We start from the raw sequence: 16,503 nt of genomic DNA on the forward strand, positions 1-16,503 counted from the left end.
TGTGGCATGCGTGGTATGGTCGTTGACATAAGTATTAGCTAGTTCTCGTCAACATAACCGCCAACATACCGACACCTTTATATATTTAGAATTTTATATCGAATAATTCTCAAGCTATTTTTTTATCTTAATGATTTTATTTTAAACATTTTTATCTATGTAATATTCCACGTATTTTAATATATATTACTTTTAATTTTTTACCCAGTATTACAATTATGCTTCCTTCCATATCCTTGCTTCAAAAAGCCCCTGTGACAATCCGTAGTCAGCAATTCTAAAAACGTATCGAACAATAATTTCCATAAAATATAATACATCAGGCAAAAATTCTGAAACGTCTTTTCCAATTCATGCGCGATCGCTCGAAATTCGATCGCTTCTCCTGAAACCTTTTAAGAATCGTCACCGGAAGGCGAGAATTCCTCGACTCTATGGAAGAAATAACCCCTCGTGGAACATGTGACCGTCGATGGTTTCGACATGGGCGTAACGTACACATTCGAGGGCCGATATGCGCGCTTTAGATTACATAAAGTCGCCGCGATTCGTATCGATACTTTCTATAAGACCTTTGAGTTGCAGCGATCTCGGGATACCACGACACGGAAACTTGAAGCCAACTTTGCTGCAGCCAGAGACGGAAGTATATAACGTGCATGCATTCGTGTATACAGGCTCGCGTACCTCTTTCCGCGGTGTTTCCACCCTCGTATTCGGAACTGGCAATCCCAATATCAACCGACCTTCCTCTCTGCTTGGATATGGCAGCGGGAACAGAAACGCCGCGGAATACGCTCGACGTCGGCGTATATCTTTGAAGATACCTGAATGAAATTGTTTGCAACGTTCGCGAGTAATATCCTGGACGTTTCTTAATATCCAGCCACCAATTTAAAACTGAAATTACGCGCCACGCGAAACGGAATTGCGAGCTCGCGGGGAGATTACTCGACTCGAATTCGACACGCGTGTATAAGTACGCGCTCGCGAAGCTCTTTCCATTTAAATTAAAGAACTGACGAAACTGAGGGAAATGAGGTAGAAATTTTTATGAGGGTTTGTAGGCGAACGTTTCTGGAAGAAGGGAAAAATATAAGGAGGGGGTCGCAGAAGGTTTTTTTGGCGGGAAAAAAATGGCGGTACGAATTTAATCGAGTTTTTCTTAGGAGCTCGTCACTATATGTGGAAGCTTGAGATTAATTTATCTGGATCTGAATTTTTCACTCGTGGCCAATGATTGCAACTTTATTTTTCCTTTTGACTGTCTTACTATGGAGGTTATAGTACTCATAGGTAAGAGGCCTACAAAATTTTGACCCAATTCTGCGAGACATGGATTCTTGATATTTCTTGAATATTACAGCGACCGTGCTAAGGCAACACTCGGGAAAAGTTTGAGATGTTGAAATTTTAATGGTAATGACGGAGCAAGGGGTTATATGGGCGCTCTCGGCGGAACTTTGGAGCATCGAGTTGTAGTCAGTTTCGGTTGGGTATGTCAGAAACGTGTATGTGCGCCATTTTCATGAATATAATCTTGTTCACTGTCCTGTATAACGACACAGTCCGCGTATCTAAATCTGGATTCGACTCAGACACGCCGTGACAGGGAAAGAAATGTCAAGGGTTAGGGAAATGTCTGTCCATATGGGGGATCGGAATTTAAGAAGCGCATAAACTGATATAAACGGTGACTTTTTCAATAGTCTCAATTATGAAACATATTATTTATCCGTAATAATTTATACCCAAGATATAATGTCAGTACAAACACCAACAAGTACTTGCAAGCACACGTATAACGTTTCAAACATAATTTCTAACTTGTTTGACTCGACGTACTTCACTTAGAGTTCTCTAATTAAACATACATTTTCGTGTATTAAAGTCAGACTTCTCTTCCCTAATAGTTCACGAATATCTGTTCCGCGGTTGCTCCGTTAATGGCTTTCCTATTGTTAAACTTCCCGCGAAGTTTTCTTAGCAATGTGGATCCTGGGATTATTATGGAGGTATACAATACAACGTCTATTGTGAAACGTGGATTATTAAATATTTTTACAACAAGTTCATTTCCTTGCGAATACGACTAATTATAAGTAGCGGTAATTTATGAGTTGAAAGTTATTTACAATATAAAATTTTGGATCCACTTAAAATATTCAGTCATTTAAAATTATTTTTAATTTAGATCTAACCTCTTCTTGAATCCTCTCCAGCGCTCAGCACAAGACCAACAATTCTAAAAAAGAAAAAAAAAACAAATCGATCGATTTTCCTTGAAAATAATTCCGTGTTCGCAAATAATTCCGTATTTGCCATAAATTCAGCCCCACGAACTCTACTAACGACATACGGAAACCGTAACATGTGTTCCATTATGAATTGCTACGTTGTCCTCGAGGAGGTCGCCCACGAAAGTTATTCCGCGTATGAACAGGCTCGTATTTACTCGATCCGCGGTAGTTGAAGAGAACGATCGGCTGGCCGTGTTTACCCGTACACTGTGTCAACTGTAAGTACATTCCACGCGAAAACGACCAAAAAAAAAAAAAAAAAAAAAAAATTGGACGAGCCACGTCGACGGTCCTGTATTCCAAACGAATTAATTTCTTTCTACAAACAGTGCTCCGCCGAGCGAGTAATTTTTCAGTCGAATCGTCATATGGCGCGGATTAAATGCAAACAGCAGCACGCGACTCGCGAAATTATATCTCTCGGTTAGTTTTATTCATCGCGACGCGTAAAGCGGATTTTCCGCGTGTAAACACCGGTGAGGGAACTTTGCTGGCGCCAATAATACGTCAGGCCTTGTAATAATTACCAGTTTCACGATAATTTTTCTCAACTCCAGCAGCTTTCTGAAACGTTTCGCAACTGGTTGTCTGTTTTCTTCTTTCTTTCGCCCCGTACCTCGATTCAACGGTGAACGTTTGATCGATCGTTACAGGAAAAATGAGAGGAAAAAGTTTGCCTAACAGACTCTTGGCCGACGTTCGTCCTCGTCGCTGATTAGGTTGAGGCCGGACCGACTGTAGAACTCCAGCATTTTGCTCGACCGATTGAATTTCTTCTGTGGAAAGTCGACTTGGATTCTGTTCGGTCGACCGTACCAGTGATTAGAAGTCATTGGAACCGTGTGACCATTGTTCTCCTTCGCGATCTCGAGCCAATAAAGGCTGGGTTTCGTGCGATCGCATCGAGGCTTGCCAAGATCGAAATCCGCCGCGCTGTGAAGACGCTCGTACGCCGATTTTGCGCTATCTTTTTTATTATTGTTAAAGTACGAGATCGAATGACGAGGTGCGAACGGCTCCAACTGAAATCAATTTTGTCTCAATACGTGGGTAGTTTGTCTGATGAACAAGTAGAATGAATTTAAATGACGAATGCTATAATTATGGAAGCACAGCGTTTCTTACCACGGGATAAAACTTGCGCGCTCTCAGAGTATGCTCATCCCTCGCCCGCATCTGGACCCAAGGAATGACAAACTCCGTCCGATACATTTTTTTATCTTTCTGATTCGTATCATGACAAACTATCTAATATAGAATTAGCTGGAAATTTACAGACGCCTCGCGACAGAAGATATATTTTCGACAAACGCCATCGAAGGGAATGAAGATGGCTTTGGATCGCTTAATAGTCGAGAATAACGTCACGCAGTAAGAAGATTGTGTTCTAATCTAAAAAATCATATTTATACTTTCCACAAAACTTTAATTTGCAACCTTGAGTGCGTTGATCTACATTTTTCACTAAAAATAGATCACTATTCATCATTTACATTAAATTGCAATTAAGATGCACGAATATAGTAATACTTCACTGTTTAACTACATTTATTGGACCTCGAATAAGTAAAAATATATGTGAAATATTTTCTTTTGATTCGAAAGAACGATTCGAGTGTTGAATTTCGAATCTTGTGTCGCTCTTTAACAAGTGCCACGACGCGCCATCTCACGAAACGCGCAACAAGTACTCCTGGGTAAATCATTAGTTCGACGGTTTTATGCCGTGCGGCGCTGCTTGTGTAATTCCCTCTAATTTCCGCGACGGAGAGCGTAATCGGAATTAAATTAATTAAGAGCAACGATTAATTATTTGCATTCGAGAGCGGCGAGTAAGTTGCGGAATTTTCTCTGTCGGTTTCAGGCTCTCAATCAACTTTGCCAACCGGATTGCAAGCTTCATTCGATTAGCGCGTTGTTTGCTTCCCCTTTTTTCGCGCGGTGCTTAGACTGTTTCGTCCTCGAATACTTTTTCGAACGTCTGCAAAACAAATTCGTTTGCGGTATCGTTAACTTTATACTTCGCTATTTCTTTTCGCGCTGATATTTCACTAATTACGAAATACTCGAGCATTTTATACCTGTTTCATCAAACTATCTATGAAGCATCATGTATAAAAGTTTCTTTATAAGTCTATCGTATAGTGTTACAATAAATTCTCAATACATTGTGGTATTGAATAAATCAAATATAAAAGCTATAAAAATCGTACTTTTTTTTTTAATGAAATTATGAATGTCTGCTTCACGTCAGGTCCATTGTCGAGGGTTTTCCTATTGTTAAACTTTTACGAAGTTTTCTTTGCAATATCGGGTCTGGGGTTATCGCGGAGATGAATAACACCGCGTCCATTGTACAACGCCGTTTATTAAATTTCTACAGCTTCGATTTCCTGGTCGAATTAAACGGTAATTTATGGAAATAAAAGTTATTTAATAGCTACTAAAATATTTATTATTTTTCCAAGATGAGCATGGAATGTTATTATTTATATTCTATGAATGAAATCGAGCACTCGAGTGATGTGTTTATATTATTTCCTTTCTACCCGATGCTTTTTATGTGTATACGCAATATTTTGCAACAATGCTACCTGGGTCTCACGGCTCATCGAGGGCCGTGTCTCAGGCGTTCAACACTGTTACAGCAAAAGGGCAGAAGCACTCCCGAGAGGGAACTTGCCTTTTTCACTCGCTCTCATTTCCGAGTAAAATGTCGGTTGTAGTAGCATTCGCGGACGACAATATACAGGGTGATAGAAAAACGCAAACTCAGGATTACATGGCATTAACAATGCTAAGCAAGAATCGACCATATTCATCGAACCTAGTTTTAGGATCTCAACTGACCCCACGAATCTGTAGATTATATATAGTTTTTTTCGGTTTCTTTAATGACTTTTACTTCATTAAATTATGATTATTTTTGCTGGTATATATCTTGAACTGTTACGTTAAAGATTGGAAAAACAAAAATATTAATATTTTCAATGTATTATTTCAGGAATCAACACATCCCTGATAACATTGAAACAAATGAAATTCTGTTTGCAACAATTTGAGCTGGTACTTTTTCTCAGTCGCCCTGTACATTCTCCGGCAGAACCATCAACGAAGAACGTTCAAGGAAGTTAACGATTGTTGGGATGTACGAATGTCCGTTCAACGCTACGAAACCGTGAATCGTTGTCCCTTTTGTAGAAAAACTAATTTGGTTACCGAAATTAGCCGTGAACGCGGGGCGTTTTAAATTTGAGGAAGATTAAGATCCCATTAGCTCTCATTAACTCGAACACCTGGCACGAATTAAATTCAAATTAAGGTTTTAATTCTTTGCGGATGAACGATGACCTGTAGACGTCGTTCTTTGTTCGTTTGTTTTTATTTTGTCTCGTCGTACGATAAATTCGAGACAATTACTTGCAAGTTTGTACGCCCACCATATGGAGAACTTGTAACAAGTTTCTGAAGGATATATTCCAGAAGAAACTTCAACACTTAATAAATGGGTAGACTCATAAATCCATTGTTTCTAAATAGAAATTAAGAATTAGTTTTACTTTACATCCTCCTTCTGTTCGAAAATCGACCCAGCGATAATGAAAATTATTCCATACAACGAATCCGTGCGTTCAACTTGCGAATCAACATGCGCAGAGGCCTTACAAATTACAATGCGAAGACTTCGATTAACTGTACCGAGATTTGCGTAATTTTCATTTACATCGAGCGCCGCCGCTTCGTCGAGTTCGTTACGACATGCATCGCGTCGAGACGAGGGTAATCAAACTGAACCGAACACGGCACGCGGTTAATCGTCTAATCAAATTAGTAGAAACGGACGTCGAGGATTGGCAGAATTCCTGACCTATCCGCGAGTCACGTTTTCCCATTTACCGAGGCGACTCTGCACGTTCCGCAACAAACATGAGCGGAATTCTTATTTAAATGACAATTTCGAGTAACCAATAAAAGATCAGCTTAACGCGGTAACAGCAATACGCGGTTGCCTAGCAAGAACGTGGAGATTCGAATAAAAACATTGGAAACGTAAAGAAAAATAGATAAATTCAATCGTAAATAATAAATAGTATCGAAAGTAAAGTGAAGAAGCAAGGTTCGCCTCGAATCCCTACTTTTCGACCCATCCCAGACCAAAGATACGGGTTACTGCAACGAAGAAGTGTTTCCCATAAAGCCAGTCAAAGTTTCTCCTAAAAATTCCACGAAAGCAAAGCGAAACGGGTCTCAAAGCGCCTTGACTGATGGACTCCTGCCAAAGACTGGAAACAGAGGGAGCGCCAAAGAAACCCAAGGACTCGAAGACGATCTCTCGCAATTCCCGTCCGAAAGGGAAGCCATCCTAATCTCGAGCGAGCCATCTCGCACGGTAACGAATCGGTAAGAAGCGTTTGGCCGACCGGAACGTATTCCTACGTCGGCGAAGAAATCGCGAGCAGGTCGGATATGGTATCAGTGATCCTGTAACTCTTCTCCTGCCTTACTGAACGGTCGAGGCGGTCCAAGCGTGGAGAAAAAGGGAGATCGTGACGGAAAGACGGAGAGGAAAATCGCGGCGAAGAAGGAAAAGGAGTGAAGAAAAGATAAAGGGAGGTGGATCGTAGAACGGATGCAGAGGAGCAGAGTAGGAGAGGGCACGGCTCGAGTTGTCGAAGGTAGGGAGCGACGGGAGGTGGGTGCTGGAAGGTGGCGAAGGTTATGGCATTCGGAGTACAGGGGCAAGTAGTATACGTCACTCAGGGCAGACTTTATGGAGGTTGGATCGCCAGCTTGTAAAAGGAGGGCAGTAGAGCTGGGTAAAATTTGAAATAGATATATTTTTAATATTATTACGAGTAATAGATGCTCTGCAGATTAAATAAAATAATGTTTTCAATGGAGAGGGAGGGACGAATAAAATATTTTTTGGGATGTCTGAAGCTCGTGATAAAATATTTTAACTTTGTAATTTTTATATAAAGGTTTATCTATGTATGTTATTAGTAGTGGGGTGTGCCGTGAGTGCCCTTGAACAGTCAAAATATTTGGCGCGTACGCTAGTTGGCAGGTGCGAGAGTCGCTGGTGCAGGACGGAGAACCAATCGGCCTCCAAGAAGCAATGTGGCTCCTTCGCGTTGCTACTCTAAGCAAGAAACACAGCTCCGCAGCCATCGGACGCACAATGCCACGGACAAGAGGTCACCTTCGTCCCTTGCTCCCTCCTCCTTTCCTTTCTATCCGAGTCTTTATCTCCCGATTCAGAGGCCTCGTACACATCAACATTCTACGCCGTGTTCTCACAATCGTTAAATGGTTATAATTTTAACCGCTGTCTTTACGGGGAATTTCTTTTCCCTCGTTCCTATTGCCTCCTCTCCTCTAGTAAGAACGTCGGGGGACGTTGCGATACTTGAACGATACGCCGAACTATTCGCGTCGCGCAAAAAGGGTTCACCGTGCATGCGTGCCCTATTACACCGCCCATAATAATTAGAGGATCATGCTCCTAGGCGATCGGCAACAATGAAACGTCGAGAATCGAAAGAATTCAAATTAAAGGTCGTCTATCATTCTCTAAATAAGCAATCGATGCATCGATAAAATAGAATTCGTTTTTATTAATAGTTCATTCGATTAAACAGTGAAGTCATTCGAAATAGGTGATCGTTTCGGAGTGTACGCGATTCCCCGAAGTATTTTTGTCACGAAGTTCCGTAGACTTCGCGCGCGAAAACCAGTCAGCGAATATTTTTAATCACTTTGCTCGGGCACTTGAGCTCACGCGTCATCCCACGCAGCAATCGTCTGATCACCGTCTGCGAAGCGACGTTCTTTTAATCGAGTCTTGATATATGGAAATAATAACTCACAAGGGGGAAGGTCTAGCCCGCATAGCAGATGCTCGAGTAATCGCAAACGGGAATTTAGAAAGAAATTGTTGCGCAGCGTGTCAGAGGTATATTATCACGACGGGGAAATATTACCGTGGTCGTAATGTTTTGAATAGCGAATAACGTGGACAGCTTCGAACATGTCGATTAACGACGACTGTTTTACAACTACTTAACTCTGCCTGCTCAATCAGTCTACCTCGCTGGGTAAAAAATAATGATCATTCTTACAGTATCCTACTGTGCTTGCTTCACCATAGTTAGGAGGCATCTTGTAGCTTCGTAGACTTCGTTGATATTATGGTAATACAGGCAAGCCTATTTTAGAAAACTTTGATAGCATTTAATTCTAAATTGCTTGTGCTTCTTGGTAGACTTAGGTATCCAATGTATGTAGATGTACTTCGAGTGCAACTGTTCGAGTAAATTTCGAATGGCTACGTCCTTGAAATTGGTAAAATTCAATTGTTCGAATGTTTCAGATACTTACTAGAGTTAGATCTTTCCGTGAGACATTATTTTTACCAAATTACTCGATCATTCTTTCCATAGCGCAGACAGACCGAGGGTAGTTTTCGAGGGAAACTGGTTTCTTATGTGAACAAATAAGGACATTGGCCCTAAACGATAGTGTCGGTTTTGTGTGCGGTAACTTTGTGTCCTCAATTGTGGACCCCAGGTCTGATAGGGTTAATTAATTACTGATCAATCCGACACTTGTGAGTGATTATTACAAATCTAATCGCAAGGCATCCACTTCCAAACTCTGCTCACGAATTGAACCAAGGCTCGCGCGCGCCAGGCGGGATTACCTCATTACGAATTCATTGACTGGGCCCTGTCGGGGCCTAACAGACCGCTCAATTAAACCAAAACCGACCAGGAACAAACTAGCCGAACGAGTGCCAAGTCGGAGTGCATATTTGCCTCCAGCTCGGTCGCCGAGACGGCACGTGGGGATCCACTTTAAAAGGCGCGCAGGGTCGGGTGAAACCGGGCAACGGCCAAAAGTGTCAAAATCAAGCGCGGAATGGCCAATTGGCCGACCAGGAGTATGCCCGTCCACGAACGTTCGGTACACACAAAATGCAAATAAAGCGTTCTTTTACTGTTATTCGGGAACACATGCCCGGCGCAGCGATTTTTGCCGCGTCTACACATGCCGAGGCTGCGCCTATATTTACCAAGACGACATCCGTTCTTTTTTTTTTTCCCACGCGTCGAGGCGTGACCGGTCGCGATCGTCGTAGACGCTTTGGCCCTCCTAGGCGTCGTGCACGTAGCCGAGAGGCGATCGGGCGTCGAATCGTCGGGGCGTTCGTGTTAATGGCGACGTGTCTCATGTATACCGTTAAAGGCCTCCCCGATGCCCGGCGTACCTAATTAATGGCACGTCCGTGGCGCGGATACACCACTACACGCCTACCGCGGGTATCCAGCGGATAGGACTGACGCGCACGTGCGGCATCATGCCTAACATCCGTCTTGCTGGCTGTCACGCTATTACCATCGCGTTTCAACCGCTCTGTAAGTAGGTATACTCCGTGGGTCGCACCAAGAATCGCGGAACGGAGACAGCCGGCACGTGCTCCCTTACCTATGGGGTCCAGACGTGGTGGCAAGTGACAGGGATCAGTTCCTATCAAGAGAACTGTAAATGGTATTTGTTGAATGCTACTACTTTTTTATTGTTGCAGGGCGAGTGTATTCTCTGTCGAAGCTTCGAGGAAAATGGGTGACGTGGATAAAAGTTATTGCATTTTGAAAGGCAGCAAGCACGTACACCCTTTGGTATGATGAAGGTGTCAGTGATGACATCTTTCCAAAATAACTTCAATTCGAACATTTCAACTTCAACGTGAAGAAGTTCACAAACTTCTTCAAATAAAGAAACGTGCGCTTTTATAGCATTTTCTGTCTAGTTTCAGACCAGATCAAAATGAGTCCTCTAGATAAATCCTAAGTCTAGACTATACATAGTTACATTACACCCCAAGTTCCCTGATAACTTCATACAACGGATACTCAGTCTCACGAAGGATCACGGATCAAGAGACAGTAGACACGTGCCCCCTCAGCCAGTTCTCGGGAGCGTACGCGTATTAGCGCATAATTAGCTCGCCGCTATCGCCGATCTAAACTCGTTCCCGTAATCGAGATATCCCGGTGGTTGGCTCGAGGAGACGATCGATAAATTCACCCAGTAGAGGCGGAAGATCTTGCAAATCGTTACTCGCATGAGGCGTCACCAGTTTATGCACGTCGAGGACACGTTGTTTGCGTTGTAAAGCTGATACGCCGTGGTGTCTGAGCGGTAGCTAGCATCGATATGTTTTATGGCGGTCGACGAGCTCCTCGTCGATTCTAGGAAGGTCTGGATTGTGCATGGGCGAAACCTGTGCAAAGGCTTCTGAAGCAGCGTTGGAATATATGCACATCGCTAGCGTGGGGTGCTTTACTTGCCGCCGCGCTGTATGCCTCTAAACTCTTTATGTTATTGTGTATTACAGCGTTCATTGTCAGGTGGTATCATAATACAAGGTCGGAGATAGTTATTGACCAAGAGACCTCGTTTCGTTGGTGGTAGAGAAAGAGCTGTTTGTTGGATAATATCGATGGCATTAGGCGCAAGAGGTTGTTGCTTTCAGGTTGGAGGTTTTTGAAGCGAGTGTTAGGAAGCTTTTATACTTAGCTTGAAACCTAAACGACACAAAATTAACCTTTTGCACTCGTAACCTTTTTTTCTGGTATCTATCAGCAACTTGAGATGCTTTCTCTTAGCATTCTATTGCCACGAATAAACTTAGACGGATTAGTCTCCTACTAGCAAGGAACACTCATCCCTCTTGTCAACGTCTCTCCAATTACTTAAATAAGCCTATTCTACAAATAACATTTCAAGTTGCTACCAAAGACCCCGATAACCACCAAGTAGCAACCTTCACGACCATAAACTGTATTGACTCTTATCCAGCACTTTCAACGCCACGCAAAGTCCCGTACATCAAAGAAACGTGTCAGAGTTCAGATAGTAATGGTGAAATTGCATGGTGTGGATCGGAAGGGCATGATGGATCTAAGGCAAATTAAGCTCCAACGTTGTACGTGTCTATCAGCTGGCGAACCGCACGAAGAAGCTACGTAGGCGAGGAACGAAGAAGAAACAGACCACTCTGTTAATGCGAAGTAATGGACGAAGCTAACTCGCGAGCTACACAAATAATAGGCTACCACTCGGACAACGACGTGTTTGCGAGCGCCAATTCACCCTTTTCTAACTCCGCGGCTCGCCAGTCGCGCACACTACAATAACAAGGCCGCTTCGACATGGCTAATTCAGCTTTATGGCGTTTGAAACGATTAGCGATTAGGCTGGAACGTGCTTAGACACTATCCATGTGTTAATAGTGGAGCCTTGATAGCGGAACCCTTGAGTTTAGAGGTTTCTCGACAAGTGAGTTTCCTATATACTACATAAATATCACAATCACCTTCAAACATAACAAAACATTCACCTACTATATCAATTTACTCCAAGAAACTTCTGTCCAAATGGTTAGCTTTATAATCAAACGAACAATATAAAGCATCAAACCTCAAAAGATGCTTGCATCAGGACAAGATAAAAATTCAAATAACTGTGATCTCCCTCCAATAAAAGCTCATAATCTCGATACTTGAGAGGATCTTCTCGACTCGTGAAATAAAGGATTAAAACGACCCCGTCCTCTCGCCATCTGACGTTTGGCTGGACAAAATTCCAGATGCGACTGGAGCAATGAAGCCATTTCCTGGGTTAGGAGTTCTCGAGTGGTCCCGAATGTTCAGTTGGGGACGGAACAGGCCATCCGATTCGAAATACCGATCCCGTTTACGAGAGACACTCTTAATCTCCGACATGATCGTGGCACGCGCACGCATTCAACGGTAGCTACCTGGCGAACGATCTCTTCCAGGTAGTGGCTGCTTAGCGGCACCAAGAGATAAATGGTAATACGTGGAACCCGCTGGAGAAATGCAAGGGAGTGCAATTAAAATTTTTCTTCTGGCGCGCACATGAGCTCGGAGTAAGGCGGGAGCTCGAGGATTCCTTGCTGGTATCGATGTCAAGTGGTTCAAGCCTGTGCTCGCTAACAATACGACAACGTGAAGGGAACACGCATTGTGTAGCTGGTAGGCACGTTGCAAGTTATAGTTATTGGGAAAGAGACAAGAAAACAGGAGAAAGGACGACTGGACGTTCTTTTTTACTTATTGCATTTGTATAACAAACGGTAATTGCACGAGGAACGTAGTTGGTCTCCTGAAAGCACGTGCAAATGGCGCACGTTTATTTGTAATAGAAACAAGATGACGTTTCATCCGATTTCTCAGCATGTCGCGGACTGGTGGTCTCCGTTTAACCTTGCCAGTGTAAATGTTCAAATTGAGGAAATCTATGCCCATTCGTCCAAGTCTCGAAAACGTACGCTCACTCATCTAAATTGAAGACATCCCATTCGTCTGAATTATAGAACACCAACGTCTAACCATCGTCTGTGAAATCGTCGTGGTATTTATTTCCAGTGACTTTGCACAGACACGTCGTTTCTCTGTTGCCGTTGTGACCATGCGAAACTGTAAACGTCCAGTCACGGGGTAAACGAAATATATACCTTCAACGACGAGGTAACAACAGTAACGAGAAATTCAAGTTTTAGTTAAGATATGTATCATTTCAATTTCACTGTATAGGATAATGCCTATCATTTAGTTAGGACGTAGAAGAAGATAAGTAACGAAAATTATAGCTTTCCTTCGTTGCTTAAATTAACTATCAAGCGATGTGTCATGATAATATGAGGATTCCGTGACAGTGAGATAGAAAGGCGTACTTGCTCAGCTCGGTAGGCAAGACTCTACAGTAACGACTGAGTAATCCGTAGGCAAAATTCTATATAAATTACCAACTGGGTACTCTGGAGGTAAGATTCTGCATTACCGACAATATTATAAAGTAATATAAGAAGGATATAATATGAATATAATACGAGGCACTGACTCGTGAAAACATTTTACGAGAAGATGAAGGAAAAGTGAATAAATGATATAGTACCATTTTCTATTAAAAATGAATTCACCTAGAGGAATAAATCTGTAAGAAGGTTGTCGGAGTGAAAGAGGTTAGAGTGATCGATATACTCAGCTGCGTGGAAATAATTACTAAGTATTGAGACTAACCATCGAAAGCATTAGCAAAGGTAAATTGGGCATATATATGCTCGGAATTCTGCTCGTCACTGTTTTCACAGTTCTGCTTGAACGTGATGAAGACGAAAAGTCGAGTATCCGGCTTCACGCTATAATCGTAAATTTACTAGCCATTACTATGTACCGAAGAGAGTGGGTCAAGAGCAATTCCGCGAATGTAAAAGAACGTTTTCAAAGCGCGATTCGCATTAATACAGGCCACGCTGTAGGTACGCCGCGTTCACATTAAAAGGTTTTCGTATAATCTTGAGCCTCGATCGATACCCCTAATACGTACCTCCCCCGTCGCGATAAATTCAATCCCACGCCATTAGAAATTGTTAGCCACGAACAAGAAAATGATTGAGTAACCCACGCTGGGTAACTGAACAGGAATTCCATGAGATTGGAGTTCCCATAGATTCTCCATAATCTTTTTGTTGAAGGGAGCAGGCAGGTTGAATCACTTCATCAATAATTGACTAAAAACTGACAAAAAGAACTTTTTGTTTGAAATTAGAGTGGCCTCTTAAGATGGTTATAATCGTCGTCATAAAATGATTAGAAAGCGTCGTTAACTACTAAATACTTTGAAAAAGAAGTTTGGAATGCACGAATCAGTTTAAGTGGCTCCATGGTGCAAAGGATGACACGAGACGACGCGCCACACGGAATCCCGAAAGTGGACGCGAATATTGTGACGCGGAGTTAGGGTCACGTTATTCGTGGCAATGCGCCCGGTTTACTGCACTTCGTTCTACATACATGCCTGCCAAGTGCACGACACGTATAAAATTCTTCTACGTCCGGTTGTTCCTGATTCCTTGATTTCGGTCGCGCCGCCACGATCAACGGTGCGTAGAGATCGTAGAATTCTAGATGCGCGCGTTGGAAATGATTATGGCCGCTAACTAATGGGAAGTGCTAAGTTAAATCGTCCACTCGAAACGAGGATCGAGTAGTAAAATCGACCGAGTAAAAATCGTCTATCCGTAAAGCGTGCACGTCTCGCCGCTCGGAATTTATTTCTTCGCGGAACTCGGTAGACTTTGGCATTTTTTTGATACAATGTTGTCTCGTTTCGGTATTACTGTTCGGTAGTTTCCATTTGGTTAGGTCAACAGGTCTTACAGTGGATATTAATTAGGATTGGAATTTCCTTCGTTGGAGCGTTCAACGGGATTCCTCTTTCAAATTTTCTTTTTAGAATTATCCAATCATCAGTGATGCTTTTGCCACGGGGTTCTGGGACGATTATTCAAACAGGATTAAGGGTACATAGGATAAACAGCTCCCTGAGATGAACTCTGGATTTGAATATCGTGGAATCACGCGTGATAAGAGAAATATATAAAAATAAGATATTATAAAATTATAAACAAGCAATCTAAAAACAATTCACTGTACATTTATCGATAAATTATCGAGGAAGCAACAAAATATACACTAACCAGAGCTATGGATAACGAATACAGAAACGTCTGAGATTAGTCGACACCCGAAAAGTCCTCCCAGGATTAACACCTGAAAACGACCGTATTTCCGTATTCCGCGAAGGGGACAAGGCGAGACGTTTAAAAAGCAAGAGTGGCTGAAAAGTGTTTCTCAGCGAATTATCGTAAAAGCGCTTCGCCGTGTCCCGATCGCTCCATGTACGAGCGGAGTTAAAGAGAGTTTATTCCGGTGAGCATGTCGCGATTGCCTTATTCGTTGCGCCCGATGGGTGTCTTCCTCCACTTGGCTCAAGATTCGCGACTGGTACGACCTTGACATCGATCGTCCTTGGTTCCGAGGGGAGAAATCGTGCGAAAGTAATTTTCAGCCTTCTTTCCCCCCCTCCCCCCACCCTCCCCCTACCCCTACCCATCCGCGCCCGTCTAGAAAACATCTTCGATCCGCGCCAATAAACACCAGAGTTCCGTGCTGAAATCGCCAACGAGACACTTATAGCGGGTTTCACCAAACAGCCTAGAAACTAGCTCGAGACAGTCTTAATATCAACACAGAACTGCGTTTCCTCTGTCTAGACTATAGGAGTTGTTGACGTAATTACGAAGCCAGAAAATTGACAAACTGTTCAAATTTGTCTCGCAGGACTTACCGGCAGAGTATTCTGCATTGTCAACAGAGCAATCTGCCTTACCGAGGTTTATCGACAGAGTACCTTACTTTACCGACTCTCTACCTTTTATCTTCTGAAATTCCGTAGTTCGGAATTAAGATGCAACAATGAAAAGAAATAAGGTTATGAAAATTGTTATTAGGAGCAATATTCTTCCTCCGTTAATAACAGTGGGGAACGCAATAGTCGGTGGGAACTGGTTGAACATTCGAACTACCGTCTTTTGTTCGTCCATAACAACGCCAACTCCCCTCGTAACAACGCGATTCGCTGCTCGCGAGTTCGATACCAGTTGGAACATCCCAGAGAACCAGCGTCGATCCCTGCGAACTTGTTCCTCGATCGTGGCTCGCGTTAGTCGACGAATCGACGACGTGTGCAACACTTTCGAACTTTCGACCTAAAAGTCGAAGACTCCAGCCGCATGAGAAGCACGTAGACGTAACTTACCACGGGGTCTTGGCCAGAAACGCTCTCGAATCCTGGACGAAGCTTAGCGGCATCCACGTATCCATATGTCACCCGAGGCGCAAAGGATATCTGGTAACCCAACCTAAGAGGAACGCGATACCCGAGCTACACCCCCTGCGCATTTCTCTAGTCGATACAACTCGAGCTTCGGAGGAATCAACTTGTGGCGAGTGGAATTGAAACTCACGAAGTTTTCACGACCTTGATTGGGGATACGTGTCTCGAAACCCGATTCTTGAATCCTGGGCGTCTGTTTGGTCCTTCGAAGTTGTGAAAGGTATCGTCGAGTCGAGAAACTAGATTCCTATTCTAACGCATAATTTTCTGATGTGTTGCGGGTCGAGGCACGAAAAAATGGGACGAGTATTTCTGGTTGGATTGGAGGATAGAAAACGTTCCACAGGAGTGGCTGTAGGCTGGATGAATATACAGGTTGTCCCACTTGGTCAAAGTTCTTGAATTAAATGTAATTTCGAGTCTTAATAACAAA

The 16,503-nt window shown here is 42.9% G+C and overlaps 1 protein-coding gene across 1 annotated transcript; it reads right to left on the reverse strand.

Moving 5' to 3' along the window:
- Positions 1 to 1,314: 1,314 nt before the first annotated feature.
- LOC128875317 (uncharacterized) lies at positions 1,315 to 3,512 on the reverse strand. The gene is made up of 2 exons (XM_054120808.1): positions 3,426 to 3,512; positions 1,315 to 3,322 (listed from the first exon to the last, which is right to left on the reverse strand). Exons 1-2 carry the CDS (start codon positions 3,510 to 3,512, stop codon positions 2,978 to 2,980), a joined length of 432 nt encoding a protein of 143 aa, XP_053976783.1. The 3' UTR covers positions 1,315 to 2,977.
- Positions 3,513 to 16,503: the final 12,991 nt, after the last annotated feature.

The sequence above is a fragment of the Hylaeus volcanicus genome, chromosome 4 (assembly GCF_026283585.1).
Source record: "Hylaeus volcanicus isolate JK05 chromosome 4, UHH_iyHylVolc1.0_haploid, whole genome shotgun sequence".
Classification (NCBI taxonomy): Eukaryota; Metazoa; Arthropoda; class Insecta; order Hymenoptera; family Colletidae; genus Hylaeus; species Hylaeus volcanicus.

Coding starts and splice junctions, on each gene's coding strand:
- LOC128875317 (XM_054120808.1), bottom strand. CDS start 3,512: ATGTATCGGACGGAGTTTGTCATTCCTTGGGTCCAGATGCGGGCGAGG. Junction 3,323..3,425: donor CGCGCAAGTTTTATCCCGTG/GTAAGAAACGCT, acceptor AATTGATTTCAG/TTGGAGCCGTTCGCACCTCG.